The sequence below is a fragment of the Varanus komodoensis genome, unplaced genomic scaffold (assembly GCF_004798865.1).
Source record: "Varanus komodoensis strain SLA01 unplaced genomic scaffold, ASM479886v1 scaffold5, whole genome shotgun sequence".
Taxonomy (NCBI): domain Eukaryota; kingdom Metazoa; phylum Chordata; class Lepidosauria; order Squamata; family Varanidae; genus Varanus; species Varanus komodoensis.
In genome coordinates this window covers 769173-793989 of record NW_025336087.1, presented here as the reverse complement: position 1 = coordinate 793989, position 24817 = coordinate 769173, and the positions used below count along the sequence as shown (strand labels likewise).

The 24817-nt window shown below is 43.3% G+C and overlaps 1 protein-coding gene across 4 annotated transcripts; it reads right to left on the bottom strand.

The window, feature by feature from the left end:
• Positions 1 to 2946: 2946 nt before the first annotated feature.
• On the bottom strand, positions 2947 to 23432 carry ZNF131 (zinc finger protein 131). 4 transcript variants are annotated; one of them, XM_044446520.1, is made up of 7 exons: positions 23242 to 23432; positions 20430 to 20565; positions 18277 to 18378; positions 13302 to 13446; positions 10549 to 11237; positions 6249 to 6379; positions 2947 to 4755 (listed from the first exon to the last, which is right to left on the bottom strand). In XM_044446520.1, exons 2-7 carry the CDS (start codon positions 20551 to 20553, stop codon positions 4096 to 4098), a joined length of 1851 nt encoding a protein of 616 aa, XP_044302455.1. In that variant the 5' UTR covers positions 20554 to 20565; positions 23242 to 23432; the 3' UTR covers positions 2947 to 4095. The 4 variants fall into 4 exon arrangements, with proteins under 4 accessions (XP_044302455.1, XP_044302453.1, XP_044302454.1 ...); XM_044446518.1 differs by lacking the exon at positions 23242 to 23432 and adding an exon at positions 22592 to 23035; XM_044446519.1 differs by lacking the exon at positions 23242 to 23432 and adding an exon at positions 22613 to 23035.
• Between the last annotated feature and the right edge of the window lie 1385 nt (positions 23433 to 24817).

Here is a 24817-nt window from a genome sequence, read left to right as displayed (position 1 = left end):
TAATCCACATTCTGGTATGGAGATTTTGGAGCAGAGTATAATAAACAGATAAAAGCATAAAGCAATGATAAAAACAAATTGTGGCTGGTCAGTGAAGGAAGGCTTCCTGAATTAGGTGTTTTCGGGAGGTACTGAAAACAATGCAATGTTGATGCCTGCCTGACCTCCAAAGGCAGTGAGTTTCAGAGACATGGTGCCACTACACTGAAGGTTCTTCTCTGGCTGGACTCCCACTGGGTCATATAGAACCAGGGACAATTGCAATGGCAGCCTAACATTGATGGGCAAGTTGCTAGCAATGAATTCTAGGGGTTTTGTACATTAAATAACTGATTTCCTGACACTTGCATCCTTGAAATAGCACTACTGCACACTTTAAAAAAGAGTATGGGTAGGCAACTTGAAGAGAGCTGGGTGTGGACCTATAATAGGTAATGTGATTGACAAGGATTCCGCAGGCCCAGGTTCAAATCCCCACCCAGCGACAGTACTCCTTGTGTGGCCTTGGTCCTGTCACATTAAGCTACCCATGAAGAAGGAACAAACAAATCATGCATGCTAGCTTGGCTGCATAAAAATTCAGCAAGTAACCAAAGAAGTTCATACCACAGTTCTTCAACTGTGGGAAACTCTTAGCAACCCAAGTGTTGATACTTTTGGATATGTGCCCAAAATATATGCATGAAAAATAATCAAAAGGGAATGCAACAGAGCAATCCAACCGCTTTCATGTGGTAAGACAGAGGGAGAAGATAGTGTAAATTGGTGTCCTGCAACAAGAGGGGGTTGGACCCGAAAGCCTTCATGGCCCCTTCCAGCTTTACTATTTGATGGTTCTATAAGAGAGAGCTCTTATAGAATCTATTTTCTTGGGCTCCAAGATCACCGCAGACGGTGACTGTAGCCAAGAAATTTAAAGACGCTTGCTCCTGGGGAGGAAAGCTATGGCAAATCTAGACAGCATTCTAAAAAGCAGAGACATCACCCTGCCAACAAAAGTGTGTATAGTCAAGGCTATGGTTTTCCCAGTTGCAATATATGGCTGTGAAAGCTGGACCGTAAGGAAGGCTGAGCGCTGAAGAATTGAGGCCTTTGAATTGTGGTACTGGAGAAGACTCCTGCGTGTCCCTTGGACCGCAAGGAAATCAAACCAGTCAGTCCTATAAGAGATTAACCCTGACTGCTCTTTAGAGGGCCAGATACTGAAGATGAAACTCAAATACTTTGGTCACCTAATGAAAAGGAAGGACTCCCTGGAGAAGACCCTGATGCTGGGAACAATAGATGGCCAAAGAAGGGGACAGCTGAGAATTAGGTGGCTGGATGGAGTCACCAAAGCAGTCAGTGTGAGCTTAAGTGGACTCCGGGGGATGGTGGAGGACAGGGAGGCCTGGAGGAATGTTGTCCATGGGGTCGCGACGGGTCGGACGCAACTTTGCAACTAACAACAACATGAGAGAGAGAGATGAATGCAGGAATGTGTGTCTGATTCTCACACTAAGTCTGTTTAAACCAGGATCTGTGATGCTCTGGATATTGCTAGACTCCAACTTCCAGCAGCTTAAACCAGCACAGCCAATAGGAATTAGAGTTCAACCAGGGCAGTCTTTGCAGCATTATGGGCCCTGGGCAAAGCAGTGTGTACTGGGGCCCCTACGACAACTACAACTACTGTTAATTTTGGAAGTTTTCCCATTTTCCAAGGGTTAACATACACAGATTAGTATGGGGCTCACGGGCAAGTGCCCATCAGGCCCATGCGTTAAGACGGCCCTGAGTTCAACAATAGCTAGAGGACCACACCTAGCACTGGCCCTGGCAGGGGAGAGGATTGGGGCACCCTTCAGGCAACAAAATGGCTTTGGGTCAGCAATGACAGGCTGAAAACATGTTATCTTAGAAAGGCATGCTAATCCAGGAGCTGGATTGGTTGTAATCCCCTGTAGTGATTAATGCATGGGTCCTCAAACTGTGGCCTGCGGGCCAGATCCGGCCTGCCATGCCCATTTATCCGGCCTGCCTCAGAGGTTTTGGACTCGCCGCGCACGTGCGGCGAGGCGGTGGCTTGCTTGTGCGGAGATTGTTTTGGACTCACTCGGAGAAAATGATCTTCGTGTGAGCAAGTTGCTGCCTCACCCCGCCCCCGCTCCCGCCCCCTGCTGGCACTGCTTGGTGGCCCAGGCCCACCGCGGGCACCTTTCAACTGGCCCCACTGAAAGTTTGAGGACCCCTGGATTAACGTTTATGACTCAGTGACTGAACTCGGCGACTGTGTCAGTGAGGGAGCAGTTGACGGTATATGCCATCTGCCGCCCCCTCATATTGTCTGTCATTGTACTCTTGAGGACTAGAAGACTCTCATGTAGGCCTGCCTGGACCATCATGTCTGGTAACTGCCTTGTGAGCAGTCTCCAGGCTGAGCTATAAAGTCACAGGACCACCAAAGCCAACCAGCTCTGGCTGACTGGTACATGCAAAGTAAGAACAGTGCAGAATGCCTGCAGTTCTTGTACTGATTGGTTGTGCTGCGCCTATTTCTTTGTCCTTAGTTTTTGCTGGATCTAGGGTGAATTTATCTCTTTTCAAAGTATGTCCAAATGGTTTAATATATCGGCCGCTGGAGTGGAATATAAATGTGTATTTTTGGTTGAAATGTGGTCTTAATTATTCCTTGTCTGATATGTTTAGAAGTTTGCATTTTGAACTGATGCCAGTTTCAGTCCTGAATTTAAAATCTCTTTATAGATTTATTATGGTAGGATTTTTATTGTTAGATAGTTTTCTCATATTGTTGTCTTCTGATACTCTATTTAGTACCATTGTCTTTGTCACTGTAGAATGAAGCCCTTAGCTGCTTTGGGTTTCCTTAAAATGAAGAAAACATGTGAAATATGCTTACAAATTTGTATTCTAGAAGACTCAAATAATACTGCATTAATGGAAAACTTGTAAGTGGTACTGTTTTATTTTCCAATAATACTGATTAAAATATTTACACTCCTACTCTTATAAATCCACAGTTAAAACACTCATACCTATGGCTTTTGATTTCCCCCCCAATCTTTTAAGCATAAGATCTTTCTGTAAAGGGTCAAAAAGTTAAATAATAAAACAGTAGCCTGATGCATTGAGTAGACACATTTACTTTGTATTTTAATGCTTTTTTTTCCTTAAAATATAAAATGTACCTTTTTTCTAAAAAATAAAATTCTGGTGATAAGATGCCAGTGCAACCTTTCAGCCAATTCATACCTTGCTACAGATTCAGCTAATTTTTTTGTATTATAATTGGCCCTTTAAATAAAAAAAGAAACTGCCAGTGTTCAATCCATTTCCTTTCCCCAATCTAAGTTTATTTTAATGCCAGAAAAAAAACACCTGGTAGCAAAATTTCAAAGCATTATACAGCACTATCTACACTGTTTTGCATTAGCTTTGTAAATATCCTAAAAGCTTTGTGGAAGTTTAATTACTTAGTTTGAGAAGGCACAAGGGTTTTTCCTTTTAAAAAACAAACTCTTAGCATGCTCTACCTTCATCCCAATTCGATTTCTAGGCTTAAGACGACAGTGGTTAAATTTAAGAACATAAATAAAGCAAAGATTGGAGCTACTGCAAAATAAGAAAGGGCAGGGGAAGAGAGAGTTACCTGTGGTTTTTTTTTTTTTTTTTTTTAGCCGATCACCCAACTGTCCTTAGATAATCCATCTGAATGTTGGAACCTTTAAAACACTAAACTCATATTCTGAAAAGAAAACAGAACTAGCTTCAGAAGTTTCTCACAATGACAAACTGTATAACCTACTGGTACAATCTAGCAAAACTCTACAATTAAACTTCACACAAAGCTGTCTGTCTGTAGAATATACTTTGTTCCATGTTTTGTTTTGCTTTTTTAAAAACAACCAAAGGGGGACTTTTTACCATATGCACTAGAAGGGCAGTTTTATCAAATCTCCTAACTTTGGTCCACTTGTCCACTTCACCAAGGTTCAAGAGAGCCATCTATTTGTGGTGCAAAAGTCAAATGAGAAAATTAACAAAAATAATTTGGTATGACATTTTCCAGATCACAGGCAGCACAGTCAACATTTCCTAGGTCTCCACATTTTCCTCTTGCATATCCACTATTGGCTGAGTTTTTAAATCATCAGCTTCTTCATGATCTGTTGCAGGAACCTTTGCCTCTTCCACAGGGACAGAAACACCTGCTTCCATTTCTCCTTGCTCCACATGTCCTGATTCCACCTGCTCTAGTTCAGCTTCTTCTATAAGCTGTGCATGAACCTCTTCCATCTGTAACTGGTTCACATGGTCCACATCTAACTCCTCCATATGCACTTCAGTGCCTTGTTCAGTCTGAATGTGCTCCACTTCCAAGTAGCTGATCTCCACCTGCTCTTGCAGCTCTGCTATTTGTTCATTTTTCACTTGATTATTCTGTATCAAATCTGGGTGCACCTGCTCTACTGTCACTTGTGCTGGATCCATCTGGACCTGAATTACGGGCAACATGTGGACTTGCTCCACTTGCTCTATGATAGTCATGGACGCCACTGGATCACTGTCCACTGGAAGAATGTCATCAGTCACTATCCGCTCTGAAATGTTGTGAATTTCTTGCAAGTGCCTCCGCAGTTCACTGCCTTGCATGAACCAGACATCACACAGGGTACAGTGGTTGGGTTTGTCACCTGTGTGTATCACCAAGTGATCCTTGAATTGATCCCAGCTGTTAAATACACTGTTGCAGACCTGAAAGAACAAGATACAACAAGCTCAGGAGAACAAGCCAAAGTTCATTATGCATTTTCTGATCATTCTGTTAGTTTGGTCTACATCCTTAAACCCTCAGCCAACCATATATACTGCAGGAGGCTACATTCCTTCATTGTAGCTGGTATCACCATCAAATGATGTAACACTATCATTATGCTCCTTCCTTATAACATCTGACCCCATAAATTTAGCTCCTTTTAGACTAAAAGCTAGTGCCTTTCCAGTTGTGTTGCTCTATGGAACACCCTCTCCAGGAAAGCTTGCCTGATGCCTACCTAATTTTTGTGGATGTCAGACATTTTTTAAAAAATTCTCTAGGGATTTAAAATCTTACAAATTGCTCGGTTGGCTTATGTTTTAATATTGTAAATCACCCTGGAACCAAATCTGCTGATATATATGTAAGTATCAGAAATAAAGCAAATACAAATTCAGCTTGGAAAACAAAGTTATCTACAGATTTTACTCTAAATTTCAGTGCCATATTTAAGTGCCGAGATTAAAAACATAGGATCACTCTTACTGAGTTCAGAAAACATGACACGTTGTCTCTTGTTTATAAGCCACCATAGCTTATTGAGTTGTGTGAATGCCTGAGATGGCTGACATGGCTAAACTGTCCTTGAAGCACAGCCGGCCAGTATGTCTGTCTGTGAAGGCAGGCCAATGACTCGAACCCACCCAAGGGAAACCGTAGCCATTCCCACTCTCAGGTCAAATGGGTACCTTGTATAGTCTTATCCAACAATGGGAGACAAGACTGAAAGGCACTGGCTATGCTGGCAAAGGGGAAGGAAGAGAGAAGCTGTAGGCCAAAACATCTGCAGGGCCACAAGTCGCCCATTGCTGCCTTAAGGCTTGCTAACCCGGAAAAAAATATGAAGATATTTTAACAGAAATTCAGTCATAGACTTATTATACAGAGGACTTGCAAGTGAATTCAAATTAATTGCCAAGCCCTATACGGAATGTCACTGGAGTGAATACCCAAAGGAGCAGTAGAGGTGCTGCCAGTCTTTCCCCATGAATGATGTCTCCTTCCCCACCTCCTCTGCCATTTTCTCAGAGAAGGACCACATCAAAAGGAGAAAGTGATATAGCAGTTGTTGATACAGTCCCTACTACTGGATATCCTGGAAAGGCTGGGACACTGTATGGTCCTATCCCCTTCATACTCATACATAATCTCTCCCCTTTCTAAACCATCAAATAAAAGTTTAACGTTGCTGGAGGACATTAAAAGAGGTGTTGCTTAGAGGGCTACAGAGAGAAATAGAGGGTTATCTCAGTAGCAAGATGTGTGAACTGGGTTTACAATCTCTTACTCCACTATCTAGACATTCTGTGGCGCGTTCAAACAGCAGAATTAAAATTCTCAGAGAAAATGACAGCAGTGACAGTATCATCTTGACACACTCTCTTCCACACGTCATGTACAAAACCCACTTGTGTTTTTGTTTGTAACATACCTGACATTCATAAAGTTTCTTCCGTCCCTTTTTAGCACCAGCACCAGATTGGCAAGCTGTCAAGTGACATTTGAGTGTGCTATTCCGAGCAAAACGTTCATGGCAGTTTGGACACTCAAATGGTTTCTCACCTATCAAGGCAAATACAAGCATTTTTGGAAAATGACAGACTGATTCAACCTGATTTCAACCATTTATTGTTAAAAACGTCACCATTTAAATGGAACAGTGCAGATTTTCTAAGTACTGTCAAAGTAAAAGAATCAGAATGTAGTTTAAAGACCAGGATTAGCTTCAGAGAAATTGTGCAGGAACAGCATTCTGTCTAGCAAGATGAGCCCTGTAGGTTGCTTCATTCACAAGCAAGGAAACATCCTCAGTTATTAAATTCTCTCTAAAATGTAGATTCTTTCTTGAGTATTAGCCAGTGAAATACCCGTCCTCAAGGGTTGGCTGGAAGCAAGCATGCAAAATAAGGTAGAATATGAAGTGACTTCCACCATGCCCAAGGGCTAACAATTTCTTTAAAATCCTTGGGTTTTATTGACTTTGGGCAAGCTGGCATGCTAGTTCATGTGCCTCAATTGCTCCCACTTGCCTCTATGTTTGAGAAGGAGCAGCTAAATAACCCAAGGATGCTCCTGGAACAAACCCTGGATTCCAATTCTGGTTTGCCAAGGTAGAGACAACCCAGAATTTTGGTGATACACAAATGAGTACCTGGATTGTTTGAAAGCCTGTACATTCTAATAGCTAGAGCTAGTCCTAAGACCTACTCTGGTATTACTGAACATTGATGAATTTGAGGCCCTTGCTGTAGCAACAGAAAATTCAGGAGCAAGAAGACTTGACTGGCCCACCACCCAAATCTTCCTATGTAGCTGTAGCTCCGTGCACTGCAAAAGCAACACGCAATACAAGACTGGGATTGTGTTGTACAGTTTTGCAGTCAAAGTTGCCTACTTGGTCTGATCTAGCCAAGCAGTGCTTTTGTGCCTTTATGACTGTTTTGACATGGTAAAGCCATCAAACCTTCCTATCTGATTGCTGCCACTCACAGGCCCAGATTACTATGCAGGAATGGTTAAGATCATGCCTTATTGCCTCCTGGCCCAATCTATGTTCATAAATTCATTCTGCAATGCAGCAGTGTTGATGTGCTTAAGCATTCACAAGGTCAGGCATCGCACACATTTATGTAGACAAGCGTGACAACTTCATTTGTATATCTTCATCATGATGACCTCACTAGAGTGAGTGAATAAGACTAAAATCAGTTTAATTTCTGATTCAAGGCTTCCAGAAACACGAAGTTCCTTCCTTTGGGGAGAAAATTTTAGGCTTTAGGTGACTGTTTGAATTATGTTTTAACACATTATGGGCCTTTCTTCCCTTATGTAAGGATATATGTATCTTAATAATATTCCTGTTAGGTTGCATCTGTATTTCATGTGTGATTTTAAGCACTTAGGGTACAATCCTATAAAATTGGAGGATTACAGTCATCCTATGTAGAGCAGAAAGGGAACCCTCATGGCAGTAAAACAGAGAGGCAGGGAGGGGAATAAATTGGAGAAGTTTGGATACAAGCTACCCTGATGCCTCTCCAACCTCCTTTCCTCTTTTCGAGATGCTGTCACTAGACAGGCATAAAAGCAATCACCCCTCGCTGTCCTTGTGCCCTGCATTTTCATTAGAGGGACTTTTTGCCTGTCAGCATTTTGGAAAGGAAGGAGGCTTGGGAGGACTCCCTCCTCACCTGCAAGTGCACCCCCCTTTCTGCTTCACCAAGGTCACTTTCCCAACTTTAAGGAACAGCTGACATGGACCCTTCCTTACTTGGTGGGGGGGCGGCGGAGTTAGAGTTCCAGGGCTGGTGCGCTGTCTCCGACCACAGGTATGGGGATCCAGAATATTCCAAGATCCTCAAATGCTATCTAGGGGCCAAATGCTCGCTCCCTTAGCGATTCCACTGATTTGATTTTGGGTGCATAGAAAGGAAAGCTACAATATAGAGAGACAGGGGGAATCAAGCACTGGGACAAAACTTGCCTCTAGATTCCAAAAACTCTCTCTTAAGAATGAGTAACTGCCTCAGACTAACTTCAGCTTATTAAAATACCATCTGGGCATTCTGAATGTTCCAGATGGAGCTACTTACACCAGGCATGTCCCCTGGTGAGTGGACCCCCAGTGATCTCTTTGGGCTCTCACTTGCACAGAGCTTGGATGAGAGTGGAACAGCAGTCTGCTTCTGTCCTTATCGAAATGCCTGCGCAAGTCAGGCAACACATCATTCCTTAGCTGTGCTCCCTGGCAAACTTAGAAGACAGAACTGATTTTCATAGCATGGACAATCAGGGTTCCTTTGAACCCTGGTTAGTTGCAAACAAGTGGCAGAAAGGAAATGTGCTGGCTTCTGACAGGCTACCCATTCCTGCTGGACTAAACACTTATGATGAGGATGATGATGATGATGATTATTATTTTCATTTCTATACTGTCCCATGGCCAAAGCTCTCTGGGCAGTTTACAACAATGTATAAAATAAAACAATGGAATACAAGAAACAGAAACAAAGTGAGTCAGAAGCAGCCTCCTGGGTCATCTAGTCTGACCCCTGGCTCCAGCTGGCTCTGCTCATGTAATCCCCAACATGTGGTTGTCCAAATACAAATGTCATAAAAACTGCAATGTTAACATGAATTTAAAATAGGTTTTAAAAAACAGTAAAAAGACCCCAAAAGGAAACATCTGAATAATCCATTCAGACCCCTGGATAACCAAGGAGATCTTTAAAGGCTTCCACATAAACTGATGTTTTGACCTAGCACTGAAGAGATGGCAAGTTTGGTACAGGGAGGTTGTTCCAAAGATGGTGGGCCACCACAGAAAAGCCCCCCCCCCGCCACCTTGTTGCTACCCTGTGAGCTTCCCATGGAGTTTGCACTAGGAGGAAGACCCCAGAGACTGAGCATAGTGTCCAGCTTGATTGCAGTGAGAGAGGAATTCCATTAGGTCCGGCCCTAAACTATGTAGAGCTTTATAGGTTAACGCCAGCACCTTAATTTGGACCCAGTGCATACAGGCCCCAGTTATTAATCTGGCCGCCACATTCTGCACCAACTGCAGCTTCTGAGCTGTCTTCAAAGGCAGCCCCACATACAGTGGGTTGCAGTGATCTAATTTAAAGATTACCAGAATATGGATTACTGAAACCAGGCTCTCTCTATCCATATGGGGGCATACCTTGACCACCAGCCAAAGCTAGTAGAAGTTACTCCAAGCCACTGATGCCACTTGATCCTAAACTGACAAAGACAGATCAAGGAGCACTCTGAAGCTGTGCACCTACTCCTTTAGAGTTAATGCAACCTCTTCTAAAACAGGTTGAATGCCTGCCATCCAGTCAAGAGAACCACCCCCCAGTATGGCCTGGACTGAGTTTCAGTTTGTCAGCCCTCAGCCAGTCCATTCTCAGAGGCAGGCACCAGTTTGGCACATCCACAGCCTCACCTGCTGAAGATGAAAAGGAGAAATAGAGCTATGTGCCATCAGCATACCAGTGGCAACATACTCCGAACTCCGAAGGACCCCACTCAGCAGTGTCATGTCAATGTTAAACAGCATGGGGGATAGAAGAGACCCTATGAAACTCCGTGCTGGATAATTCATGAGGCTGATCTGTATTCCCCACACACCACCTTCTGGAAAAGGCCCTGGGGAATATCCACTATGTGGATATTCTAGCTGCGGATTGTTTGGTGTGACATCCAAACCTAGAATTGTGGACAACTTGAGGAAGAGAAACAGCTCAGAGTTACAACCTGTAGTTTGTTCTTGGACTATAATTCTGGGCTGCCTGTCTTGCAACAATTCTGGCTGTGGATATGACAAGAAACAATATGCCGTGCTTGCTAGGGGATGCTGGGCATTGTAATTCAACACATGTGGAGGGCACCACATTAGGAAAGGTTACAATACACAATATAAATATGTTTAACATTCACTAAGGTGAGTTCCAACTGCCCAGGTTCAGAAAGTACAGTTTAATGCTTGCTTGTTTTGAAACCATAGTTCATTTTAACCAGTATGCTACTCCAGACAACTCAAACAAGGGCTTCCCCCAGTACCTCCTCCTGGCCACGTGGCTGAAGGGAAGGAGCAGAACATGAACTGAAGGCTGTCTGTAGTTGCTTCTGTTCATTTACACAGTGCTAAACCATGGTTTAGTGTTCTCTGTGAACATGGCTACAGTGCTGAGGCAAGAATTCCAGGATAAGGGGGAAACTGCAGTTACCTGTGTGTTTCCGAAGATGTTCTTTAAAATGTCCAAAGTGGTCAAATTGTTTATCACAGTACTGGCAGACATGTATTTTTTTGCCAGGTCTTTGTTTCTTATTGGCTCCAGCTTCATCGAGGTGGTAACAGGTAAGGTGCTGCTTCAGTGCACTCTCACGCAAGTACCTTTTGTTGCATAGGTCACACTTGTAACTCTCAGTGGAGTGCGTTTTCATGTGTTCCTTAAAGTGGTAAAACAGTTTAAATGTACGGTTGCACTTTTCACAGTGGAACAGGTTGTTCACATGCGACAGCTGAAGCTCCATGATCTCAATGCCTTCCATCTGTTTGCCCATTGGATCAGATATGCTGTCGCCTTCCTCCTGAATTTCGCTTTTTCTCTCCCCATGGCGAAATTTGCTGGTAATATCAGCCAGAAGAGCCAATGCAGACTCATCTGAAGAATCCGTGGTCTGTATATACTTTATAGACTGTTCAGCAGAAGCATCCTCCTCAAGTGCTTCAATGTTATTTTCTTCCACATCAATAGCTCCCTCTGCAATCTCCACCTCAATTTCAACTGGTTCAGATTCTGCACAAGGCAGTGTTTCTGTAATAACATTGGAGGTCTCTGCGATCTTCCTTTTTTTGGCTTTATTTTTATCCTGTGCCTGATTCGATTCAAGTGGCAATGAATTTTCTTTGTTCCTGGAAAAAATGGTGAGGGACACAGTGAAGATCCAAAACCAGTCAACTTGGTCACAAATATTGGGATAAAGCAAGAAGCAAGATACACTAGGTCTGCTGCTGTTAACAGTTTAACAGTTAGTCACAGATAACCCAAGTTGCAATAATGTATGTTCCCAAAGGAAAGGGTATAGAAGAAGCAATACTTCATTTTATGGACTGTTCCTAATTCTTTACCATGGTTAAGCAATTAGAAAACGAATGTCCACACTGATTCTAAGTTCGTATTATAAGGAATTTCCATTGAAACTAGAATGCGAGATAGGTTATTCGATTAGGTCCACAATACGATCTAAAACAGATGGCTGAAATATTCTTCTCATCCATGCCCACTAACATCTCTGCCCTAGCTTCCTGTGTGTTCTGCATCAGTCTCAAACCTGTTCATCCAGTCATTCATGTTACTGGTTACCTCCCTCCTCCTCTCAGACTTCTATGTCCAATTAACACTTCTTCTAATCAGTGGATCTCTCCATTGTGCCCAAACACAGCTTTCTTTGTTCCCTGATCTCACTTATGCTTTCATGTTTTCTTCCCTGTTTGTGCAATGGTTTCCCTTTGCCTCTTTCAGTCTAACGGCACAATTCTATGCATGTTTAGACAAAACATAGTTCTACAGCCCCCAGCATTATTCAACCTGTGCAGCTATGCATGGAGATAGCATGTTGGTGACTTATGTGCTGTAAACCATCCTGCGATGTTTTACACAAGGATGGCATGTAAAAGTTTTACATAAATAAATAAATAAAGTGGAAGTGAAGCAGGACTGGACTTAAAGGCCTTATAGGCCTCAATGGCATTCCAACTCAACTGCTATTCTATTCTAACCCCTTCATGTCAACGTTAAAAAAAATTCCTTGGCAAGCCACATTATTCTTATTAAACCATTCTTTTTTAATTACCTTTATTCATCTGGTTATTTCAGGGTATGTTTTAACCCCTGGACCCATACAGTTGAAATAGTGCAAATCTGAACCTCCAAATTAAAATATCCTAGCTATTTCTTTGTCAAGTCAGTCCACCTGTGATCAATTACATCCTGCTCAGCTCATTCAGAATAAATCTTCTCTGAATAAGAACTATATAATTGCTTCATTTTGCAGAAGTCAAATGTAGTATTAGGCTTTTGCCACAATTCTAGTCTAGACATCTCAAAACTGTACACCAGTCCCTACCACTACCACAAGAATAGGGAACCTTTGGTTCTCCAGGCGTGGCTGAGTTCAATAGCCACAGCAAGAATGGCCAGTGGTCAAAAATGATGGGAACTGAAACTCAACATCCAGAGGGTCACAGGCTCTCTTCTGTCCCTACCACATGGCATTTTGGACCCGTATGAACAACAAAATGGTCTGTTGTAATTATTTGGGGGTTGAAACCTTCATATAACTGCTGCAGCCTGCATTTGGATGATATAGCAAGCCTCAAGAACCCCCAGTCATGAGTTGCTTATTCATAATAGCTGAGCTTTGATGGAGTATATATACACTGAATATATAGGACACTGTAATGCATGCTATTCACCTTATGTAGGCTTCTACTTAAAGAGCAAAACTATCCAAAGAAAGAGACAACCGTCAGCTGCCTGCCTCACAGCATGGCCTAAATGTATTTAATCTCCTCAATGAGCCTTCTCTTTGCTCCAATTATATTTAGAGCCAAATCCTAGCATTTTTTCTGGGAATATAGCAAATATTTCTGAAGTGTACATTATCTTTAAAGTTATAGTCAAGCTTGTGACTGTTACACAAACATGCAGACACACTCACTCACATTTGGGAGTGAGGATTCGTTGTGGGCACCGACCAAGTGCCCTTTCAGTGGTAAAGCCAAATTCCCCTGTATGACAGGGAAAAGGAACCACAGATGACAGTACTGTCAACTCTGAAATATTTTAAAAGTTAAAGGGGTCTTTCTTGATCCTGGAAAATAAATGAGAAGGCAGCCACCTAAAAGGAGCATCTTAGATTGGTATGAAGATTTCTTAGATGCCTCTTTAAGATACAGCCATCCAAAAAACCTCACCTGATTTCGAGGGCTTTAATGGCTTCTAACATCTGAAGATATTCAGCTGCTTTCCAGACATCATTTGCTTCCTCTTCCCCTTGGACCATTAGCTTGGCAGTGTACGTGAACTCAATTAAGTGACGAAATGCCATGTTACTTACACCTGATTGAAGGCAAAAGATAAAATGATACCTTCCTGTACTTTGTATAGATTTAATTTCTTTTGTAAGAGTTGCCTTGCAGGATTAAGTCCCAAAACCATTGAGTCTAGCATTCCACCTCCACCCTTGGCTAGTTAGAAAATGCTAGAATATGGCTACTCCATGTTGTTTGTTCCTAGCATGTGGTAATCAAAAATATTTCATCTTTGAACAAGGGAAGTTCTATTTAACTGCCACAAAGTGGGAACACTGGCTTCCACACTGATCACCTGGACAGGAGTAGGCTGGCTTTAAGCCTTATGGGTCTAATTTACGTTTACAAACAAACAGGCAAGCAAGACCCCAACCCAGAAGCAATTATTTTTAAATATATTAACAACAGTGCTTATATGGACTTATAATGGTCAGAACAAAACTAATCTTGGTCAAATGGTTGCAAGCATGTATCTTGGCTTTAAAAAATAGTTGCCAGTTCCTATATTTGAAAGAAACCTAACAAGCTTCAAATTACTAGAAAGTGGTGAAGCTAGATATTGACCAATGTCCCACAACTGAAGCTTGGTCTATTTTCTGTCTTCCTAGAGCCAGAAGTATTTTCAGCATTTGCAGAAACACTTCTGATACTGCAGTCAGAAAGTCTAGCGCTGAACAAGAGTCCAAATTCTATAGGGCAAGAGAGCACCCCCACTCTGTCTAGTGCTCTTCAGATTTGTTTGACTACAGCATCCATCATCCCGCAGTGAGCAGAACTGGCTGTGTGATCTGGGGGATGGTGGAGTTTTAGTCTAAGATATCTGAAGGACACCTGATTTGGGAAAGCTGCAATAGATCAAGGTAAGTTAAAAAGCTTTGTCTATTTTCATATTTGACCCTGACTGTAAAAGGTAGTTGATTTCTTGTTTTGTTAATGTAGCAGAAATGGTAAGAAACAATTTTCTGAGGTCCACCCAGATTTCTAGACTTCCATCATAGCTGTTTTCAGAGCAGTCCTTCACAATTTTCATTATTCAGTAGTTCACTGACCAGTGAAAGATTTTTGAAGATCACCATTCTTTTTAATCTAACACTACTGGGTTAAGTGCTTCAGCAGTAAGGAGTAAGCTGGTGGGGTCCAAAGCAACCATCACTGTTTCCTCTCAGACAACAGAACCTCTGTCTTCTAATTCCAGATGCACAGGTATAGTTGCCAGAGGCAAGAAAAAGATAGCCTGGGCATACTCTGCAGTCTGAAACCATAGTCAAGTAAAACCAGAGCAAAATCAATGGACTTCCAAAAGGTATTTCTACTCTGAAATTGCTACCAATGCATCCTTTCTTTTCAGATTAAAATCATTTCCCAAGTAGATAAGATGTTCCCTGACAACCTATGAAACAGGCAGAATCTATTTTATATGCCAGGATACTTCTCTCAAATACAGTTATTTGCATTTATTAATTTAGAAAACTCACACCACTCCCTTCTAACCTATTTGCATTGCTGAGGGCTTACAATTAAGAACAAATCAATCTAAAAGGTATCAATTTAAAGCTGCATAAAAATGGAAACCAGCTCAGCTGATAAAGATATAGAGAGTCAAGAAAAAATTGCATTGCAAGACAAATGCTTACTGGTACAAAGTGCTTGTCCAACAAAGACAGGTTAAAAGCAGTTAAGAAAGGAGACAAAATGAACCTTACAGAACAAGGATTCTATAGCCACCAAGGAACACCTCAACCAGTCATGCCTTGTCCATGGATACTTCAAGAGGGCCAACTTTGGCCAACTGAAGGCCAGACTGGGGAAAGTTGCCTGGGATAGGTTACTGGCAGGTAAGTGCGTTGAGGAGGGGTGGATGGCACTCAAAAGGGAGGTTTTGGAGGCGCAAGCCTTGACGATACCTCTAGTTAGTAAGGTGGGGAGGCAGAGGAGAGCGCTGCCATGGATGCGAAAGGAGGTGGTTAGAGGGATTAAACAAAAAAGGAATCTCCATAGGAAATGGGTACTGGGGGAAATAGACGAAAGGGTATACCGGGAGGAGGAGGCCCATTGCAGAAGGATTCTTCACAAGGCTAAGGCTGATTACGAGCTGAGACTTGCCAAATATATCAAGAGCAACAAAAAGGGCTTTTTTCAGCATGTAAATAGGAAGAGGAAGGGGAGACAAGTGGTGGGACCACTAAATAAGGAGGAAGGAGATCCAGTGACTGATATGAGGGAACAGGCACAGATGCTAAAAGATTATTTTGCCTCTGTGTTCTCCCCAGAGCAGGACGGGGGATATCCACATAGGAGATTAGATGAGGCTGGGGACTTAGGGGCACAGATTAGAGTCACCCCCCTTGAAGTCGAGGGGCTCCTCAGGGCATTGGACATTACAAAGGCGCCAGGCCCTGATAGGTTACACCCGAGAGAGAGTTGGCAGGGGTTCTCTCACGCCCGCTGGCCTCCATTTTTGGGGCCTTATGGAAAACGGGCGAAGTTCCAGAGGACTGGAGGGTGGCATCAGTGGTCCCAATTTTCAAAAAGGGTAGTAGAAGGGACATGGGGAATTACAGACCTGTTAGCCTTATGTCCATTGCAGGAAAAACAATGGAAAGGCTCATAATAGAGAGAGATCTAGTGATGCTAGATAGGGAAGGGAGGCTGGCAGCCACACAACACAGCTTCCGCAAAAACAGGCCCTGCCAGACAAACCTTGTGGAATTCTATGACAAGGTTTTGAGATGACTAGATGGAGGGGATGCAGTGGATGTGGTATACCTGGATTTCAGCAAGGCTTTTGACAAAGTGCCCCATGATATCCTGGTAGAGAAACTGAGTTGTTTTGGGATACACCAAAGCACTGTCCGGTGGATTAGGGCATGTTGACTGACCGAAAGCAGAAGGTAACCATTAGTGGGGAATCATCGGGATGGCGGCCAGTGACAAGCGAGGTACCCCAGGGCTCTGTCCTGGGGCCAATCCTGTTTAATCTCTTCATAAATGACACGGAAGAAGGGGTGAACAGTCTGCTGGTCAAATTCGCAGACGACACTAAAACTGGAGCAGTGGCCACAACTGAGGAGCAGGTACTCCAGATCCAAAAGGATCTGGACAGACTATGGAAGTGGGCAGGAGACAACAGGATGGCGTTCAATGTGGAGAAGTGCAAGGTCTTGCACTTGGGGCATAGGAATAGGTGTCATACGTACAGGTAAGGGGACAAGTGGCTGGAGAGCAGCACTTGTGAAAGGGACCTCAGGGTACTGGTTGACTGTAGGCTAAACATGAGTCAGCAGTGTGATGCGGTGGTCAAGAGGGCGAACGCCACCCTTGGTTGCATAGCCAGAAGTGTGGCTTCTAGATCGAAAGAGGTATTACTACCACTCTATATGACTCTGGTGCACCTGCAACTGGAGTATTGTGCTCAGTTTTGGGCCCCTCATTACAGAAAGAATATAGCCAGGTTGGAGTCAGTGCAGCGTAGGGCCACAAGGTTGGTGGCCGGTTTGCAGGGGATGCCGTATGAGGTGAGACTGAGGGAACTGGGTCTCTTCAGCCTGGAGAAGAGGAGACTCAGAGGGGATATGTTGGCGACAAACAGGTATGTGAGGGGATGTCACACGGAGATGGGTAGAGACCTGTTCTCCCCTGCAGAGGAAGGCAGGACGCACTCCAACGGAGCAAAGCTCAGGGAGCCAAGGTTCCATTTAGATACCAGGAAGCACTTTCTGAGTTAGGGCCCTGAGGGTGTGGAATGGGCTTCCACGAGAGGTGGTTGAGGCCCATCGGTAAGGGTGTTCAAAGACAGCCTGGACATGCACATGGTGGGCATGTTGTGAGTGGAGCTGGCTGGTGCCGGAGGTCGGACTAGATGGCCCAGGAGACCCCTTCTGACTTGCTCTATGTTTCTATGGATAGGGCATAGGAAAGAGCCTTTCTAATAGTTCTGGACCAGCTGGTATGGAAGGAGATGCTCCCTTGGGTACCCTGGACACAAACCACTGAATTGTGCCCAGAAATAAAGTGGCAACCAAGTGCAGCTTTTGCAGAAGAGGGATAATGTGATCTTCATCGGTAAGCGTCCACTATCATTGCTGCTGCATTCTGGACCAAGTGAAGTTCCCCAACACTCTTCAAAAGCTAGCCCCGTTTAATAATCCAAGGTAGGTTGCAACCAAGGTATGTGTTACTGTGGTCTGAACTGATCTGATCATCTCAAGAATAGCAGCAGTTGGTGGTACACAGGTGCCCAGCCATGTTCTAGGTGTTGTTAGTCGCGAAGTTGTGTCCGACCTATCGCGGCCTAGCTATCCACATGCAACCCAGGTTCTAGGAGTATCCCCAACTACTTGTTTGAACTTTCGAGGGAAGTGAAGCTGGAAATGTTCTGACACTTATACTGGGCTTTGGGAGCACTCAGAAGGCCACCAAGGTCCAGCACAACTGCAGGCCCCATCTTAGCTTCTTCACCTGCCCCCTCCACTGCCTGCCATTCCATGATGGAGCAGAGTACTGGGGCTTGTTTTCAGACATCCCTGCTCACATTCTGCTCCCAAAGCATTACAAGAACCCCCAAAACATCCTTTAGGAGAAGAACAGGTTCTTGGCAACAGTCAGGGCCATTGTTAGCCACATTTATAAGCCCTTTGTGCACATAGTAACATCACTCCACTCTGTTCCACATAGCAGGACTAAAATCTGAGAATGAGTGCCTGGAATTAAGCTTTACCAAGCAAAATCATTTTGCAGACCTCATCTGAGATTTTGCCTGCGAGAATGGGTAGACCAGTGAAGAACTAGACAAAGCAATCCCCTGCCCCCACCAGTCCTTCTCTTAGAAAAGATCTCTGGATCAGGTTGTATCAATTACCTTCTATCTCTACCAGAGGTTCCTGAGTGAAGTCCTGGAAGAATTTGTGAAAAAACTGGCTACAGGCAGCGAGAACAGCTTTATGAGCTTTAAAATGATGACCTGAAACAAAGGAAGAGATCTGGGTATAAAACCTCATGTGCTAGATGCTAAAGGCATAAAGAAAAAATAATGTTAGCATGTTATTGTTGTTAGTTGTGAAGTCACATTCGACCCATCGCAACCCCATGGACAACACTCCTCCAGGCCTTCCTGTCCTCCACCATCTCCCAGAGTCCACTTAAGCACACACAACTGCTTCAGTGATTCCATCTAGCCACCTCATTCTCTGCTGTCCCCTTCTTCTTTTGCCGTCAATTGTTCCCACCTTTAAGGTCTTCTCCAGTGAGTCCTTCCTTCTCATTAGGTGCCCAAAGTATTTGAGTTTCATCTTCAGGATCTGGCCTTCTAAAGAGCAGTCTGGTTTGATCTCCTTGCAGTCCAAGGTACTCATAGGAGTCTTCTCCAGCACCACATAATGTTAGCATACAGCCTTATTTAGTGACAAGATAAGGAACAGGCTACTGTCTACTGTTCTGCAAATTTTAACACATTATTTGTGGCTGCCACCAAAACCTCCTGGGAGGGAGGGGTCTCTTCCTTACACTAGGTGTAAAAGCAAGACAGTGCTGGTATTTCCAAGAAAAGGCCAGCGTGAAAATTTGTCTGAGAACAGCAACCCCTCATTTTCTATTCAGAACCACCCCAACCCCAGCTATTTCTCAATGGCTTTCTCCCCAAATTTCACTTTAGAGTTTAAGCTACCTATCAATTTGAGTAGATATTAAAGATGATCACAAAACTGAGGTAACATCTCCCTCACCAATTTCTTTCAAAGGACTGAGAATATTCAGTTGCCACTGAATATAACTGTGAGAGAAGTTAGCCCATGTGACAAAAGTTGGGGGTAAACTCTGTGAAGACCTCCAGTATTGAGAAACAGTTTACATTTACTTCATTGTAAATGAAATGCACACTGGACTATTTCTTCCAAATCCAATAACACACTTGGAATATTCATCTGTAATAGTGTCTCCCAAAGTGGACACTATCACCCCCTTGTTTTAAATTTGCAGTAGAGCCAAGAAAGAGGTGCAAGAGTGCCAGGGTCATTGTCCAAGACAAAAGGGGGCAGCAGTCCCAAAAGGTCTGGGGACTACTAATCCACAACAACTGGAACTCACCAAGGCTATAGCTTTTTTTATACAATTCACATGATATCTAACCCTCCCCAGATGAATTCTCAGTTCCAGACACATGTCAAATCAGAGCCGTTTTGTTTGAAATTCGGCTGCCTCTTCCAAATGCGCAGGCTGGGTAGCAGCCCTTGATACTGCCAACAGTTTATCACACACCACCCTCTGAATGGGTTGTTGATCCAGTGGTGGTGGTGTCCTGTTGTCTCAAGTACACTTTATAATATTCTGGAATTCATTCAATACAGTTGTTAACCTTGATAAGCAGTGTTTCATTTGCTCAGTTTTTCTTACAATAATGGATCAATGCTATTATTTGACTAATATTTGATGGGTAAAACACTGAAGGCTAAAGATAAAGTATTCTCTGATTTAAAATATTAAGTTGACATATTTAAACCATATTGACAGAACTCTGATCTGAACTTTCTGATGGGAGGAAAATAGGTGTTTTGCTGTTCCCTTTCTACACACACAAACTATAAGAAAGTGCACAAATCTGTTCTATCAAAAGTTTTAGGAAGGAAGGCAGAATTTCAACCACAGATTTTATTTTGACATTGAAGCTTGTGAAATAAATTCCACAATCATAAAAACTGTTGGGAGTGAGGTAATAAGGGATAGAAGCAGCATTTGGATCCTCGGCTACCCCAAAATGCCCCCATTCTGGGAAGAAAACTACAGTGGCATAAAGCTCTGCTGCTGTCCAAGGAGACCTCAGAAGCCGGCCCTCTGTCCTCATCGGTATAGACTCAAGAGGTCTGTAACATCCAGGAGTCTTGTAAGCAACACAGCATTCCTCACAAAGGCATTTTCTTTTCAATTAAACCCAACTGGACTTAACTCTTCAGTGGCCTGGGCAGTGAGCTAATTATGGATCATATGCATACGTGAGACTCAGTTTGCATAACTACATACCATCTACAATCAGAGTGATGTCTGTAAACTGATCTTGTTCCCGCTGTTCATTCAGTCTGTCCAAAATTACTTTGTAATGTTCTGGAAATTCCTGAATGCATTCCATCGTCTCTTCTGCTTCCATGGCTAGATTTGTCTAGGAAAGATCACCAGTCAAAATTAGTGTTGAAAGATCAATACAAAGAAAGATTACGAATCAAAATGAGAACTCTAGAGTCCATAACCATACATGTGAATAATTAGCCGGGGTAAGTGTCACTAATGGACACCCAAAATAAGAAATGCAACCAATTATAAGGAATAAAATTAGAAGATACATAGTACTTTCCTTCTTACGAAGCTACAACCAAATGAAAACTTGTGATCCAAAAATGCAGCTCAAAGACATGTGAAGATAATATGAGCCTTGTGATAAGAACATACAAGGGAGAGGAGGAAAAAACCATTCTCATCAGAACCAATGATGCCCAGAAGTAATGGCAATGAGGAAGAAAAATGGTTGCTGGAGCAGGGAATTTTTAAAAAATAACTTTATTTCATGAAGCTTATTCACAGTAAGATTTCAGCATCGAGCTCTTTGCCTTAGGAATTTGATGCACACCTGCCTCTCAATGCTCGTCAAATTTTCCTGCACACAACAGACTGGCTTAGGGCTTCATCTCCTCTTTCGACTAGGAGCAATTAACAAAACTAAGTGGGGAAAATCACCTTTAGCTACCTTACACGAAATGTGTTTTTATATTGCCTATTCTATAAACAAGGAAACAGAGCAACAGAAAGAGCAATTTAGGGGTTATGTAGTCACAGTAACCCTGACACCAGCTAAATTAGTATTCTGCTTAAAAGCTCAGCAATCCATCCGAGGGGGCTGGCTAGGAGCACACTGCAAGGTTGCACAGGACACTCTCCTTTCTCTCATGCACGTAAAGGCCAAAAACAATTTCTCCATAATCAAATGCAATCTTTCCTTTATCATGGAAATTCAAGCTGTCTGAACAGGGCTTCCAGGCAACTTTCCATTCAAATATTGACCAGGTTCAGGTTTTTCTTGTTTAGCTTCAGTAAAAGTTGCTGTATTACCTTTTATTCAGACTATAAATAAGACCACCTGAGCATCACAACTTCTTGGGAGGACCTAAAGGGTGTTATTTCAGATTAGGAATTGCCAGCCTCAGATTTGTTGTTTGGAGCCAATCCTGTACAAAACGCTAAGATTCTAAGGTACCAGAACTAATATTTCCTGTAGTCAAGGTATTTTTCTAGCCACAGCCAGAGAGGGTACAATACAGTAAACCATGTTTTAATCCTGGCTTTTAAGAATTCTAAATAGCTATGTTCTCTAACCTAAAACAAATTAATATTCTATACCTGTACACACCTTAAAAGCCTGGAACTATTTTGATAATACAAGAATGAGGGATAAACTGGGGAGAGTAATTTGGTGTTGGTAAGACCCACAGAACACAGTGATGCAATTCAAATGTAACTTTGCTGCCCTCATAACACACAATCCAATCAGAACCCAGACGTTATGGGCTAATTGTGTGCTAAATAGCTTGAAATCTAAGAACTAATTATACGTTTAACTGTTTTAACTCATAGTGTCCCATGTTTGAATCTCTGTATCATTAGTTATATTTTAAAAATAGCAAAGGGTTGGACCCTGTTTAAGGCCTGGGACAAGCAAAGGGAGAGCCCATCCATGCAGGCTTGCCCAGCCTGGAGAACAGTTCCCACAGTCAACAATTGCCAAGGCACCATGTTGGTTTTCCATTATCTTAAACCATGGAAGAATCTGAGCCACCTGATGATTTATTGCTGATACGCAAGTTGCAAGGGCATTGAGCAAGTGTGACCCTCCAGGCTACGGCTCCCTACCTCCCAGAGAGATTATGGCAGATAGAAGACCAACCTTGCTCCATAGCTGAACCAGAAAAGAATAGCATAGAGCTTTTACCCTTCAGTGCCAGAAAGAACACTTATAAGCATTTCGAAAGGAAGCACTGGTACCTGAGTTTTGCTGTTTTCCTCCTCCCTCCCAATCCTTTTGCCTCTTGTGTCGAGTCTAAAAGAACGAAGCTTGAAGGTAGCAACTGTCTAATTAATCGTTGGAAGCTGCTCTGAGAGCATTTACTGACTGAACAGCGTAAGTGAAAACGTACAAGGAGCATCACAGGCTGTACCTCTTGCGCTTCATGGCTGCTTTTAACCATTGTTTTTCCTCTCTATTTGTGTGTGTATCTGCCAAGTGAAGCTCACACCACGCATCTGATAAAGTAGACTCCAGTCAACCAATGTTTACTTCACATGAGTTCTGTTAGCGTTTAAGATGCCACGCAAGAACTCTCTCTCGGAACTCCTAAGAGGACCTGGCAGCCCTGATGTCCCCAGAAGCGCACGTGCCCCTCAAGTTCAGAAGCATCGCTCAGTGCATGTGACCTCACTGGGGGCAGCACGCCCGTCAATCATTTCAGCGTTAGCCAATGGCAGCACAGAAAGGAAGCGAAAGGGGCCAATGAACACGGAAAGCGGGCCAAGCGGAAGGCCTAGCCGCTGAGGGGCGCCGAGAAGCGAAAGTGTCTCCTAAAGGCAAAAGCAGGACGGAGCGGGAGGTCCCTGCTCGGGCCGGCGCGAACGGAAAGACGCCACAGAAGCCGGCGCATGGACCAGCGCAATTCCAGCGGCGGCCCCGTCTCCAGAGCCGTTATTACGTCATCAAATCGCGCATTAAATCGATCCCTTTTTGACGCCCGCCTCGGCCGGAGGACCACCCCGACCCGGAGAAAACCGGGTCAGTCCATAAAGCGCTTACCAGGAGAGGCCTCCTGTCCCGCCGAGCCGTCTCGGCTGCCGCTTTAGCTTCCTGCCCGCCTAGCTCGCCGAAAAGCGGGGTAGGCACCAGCCAATAGCGCTACTCGCATTCCCGTCCTGCATCGCGCACCGGAAACGGCGAACTCGTTGACCTTCTCTACCTGTCAGGGCGCTCTCGGGAAACTGGTGGAATCAGGTGCATGCTGGGAAGTGCTCTTGTTTGGCCACGCTCCACCCTTTAGGCCACGAAGTGCATTCTGGGAGGAGGCGCTCTAATTTGCTTTCCACTCCGTATTTGGTGCTCTCTTTTCTTGGAAGTGGCAGGTTCTGCTAAACGCACGTAAAAGCATATTATACAATAGTTGCATATTAAGTGACGCACATTAATGTTGATAACGTCCAAATAAAACTTTCACGTGCAGAATGTTTTCAGTCTTATACAAAATTCAGAAAATTGTTACTAGCATTTAGTGATTATTTTTAAAATGAATATTGGCGCACGTTAGAAGCTGCATCCGAGAAGAAAACAGTAAACGCGAGAGTGAATCCTGTACACACTTTGAACTTAGTGGAACTTTCTTATAAGTAGACATCCGCAGGACTGGACATTCGCAGTAGAGGTATAACTGGATGTATCTTGTGCTATTTTTAAGTCTAAGGTGCAATATATTGTAACATGTCTTATATTTATCAGGAAAGTAGATCAAGGAGGAATGCTTTGCAGAGGACTACATATAACAAGTGTTCGATTTCTAGTTTAATCACACTTTGACAAATATTGCTTACTCCTTCCATGTATGTTTCCCTCTTGAGATATCTGTGCATATTATATAAGTTAATACATTTGTAAGTTTGATACACTTCATTAAAAGAAAATTGGTTTTTAAAAATTACCACCACCATGATGTGGCACACTACACTCAGCACTTCTAGAGACTACATTACTTTGTTGAATTTTTACCCTTGATGGAGAGTTGTCCTTCAGAAAGCATTAGATGCATCCACTGTCCTATGGAGAAGTCTGTCAATGATTGCATGACTTTCCAGTTGCAAAAGTGTTGTGTGTCTGACTACCAGATTGCAGTGACAAACGGGATTACTACCCTCTCCTTTCATCTCTTCCAGAAGTATTTTACTGGCTCCTTTTGGTGACAGTATGATGAATTGAGAAAATAAAGAACATAGGAGGAGCCCTGCCTGTATTACTTGGCACTGTGTTTTACACAGTTACCAAGCAGATGCCTCTGGCAAGCCCATGGGGAGGATCAAGGAGGCAGCAAGTATTTATTTTCAAATTTATATGCTGCTTATTACCCTGGCAGGACTCTAACCCTAAAGTACTGAAAAGTTGTGGGGCTCAAGCTCACAGGAGAAAAACTGCACAAATTTGCATGTGCTAATTTACATACACTTAAACATCTCCTTGTGTGTCTTTAAAAAACCCTTCCTCCTAAGGGATACCCCTATTTGTACAATGGGATATATGTACGGGAGAGAGGAGGGCATCTCACTTCAGTAAAATAAGGCTCAGGCAGAAAGATTTGAAGCAAGCAATGGGAGGCAAAGCACATGTGGGA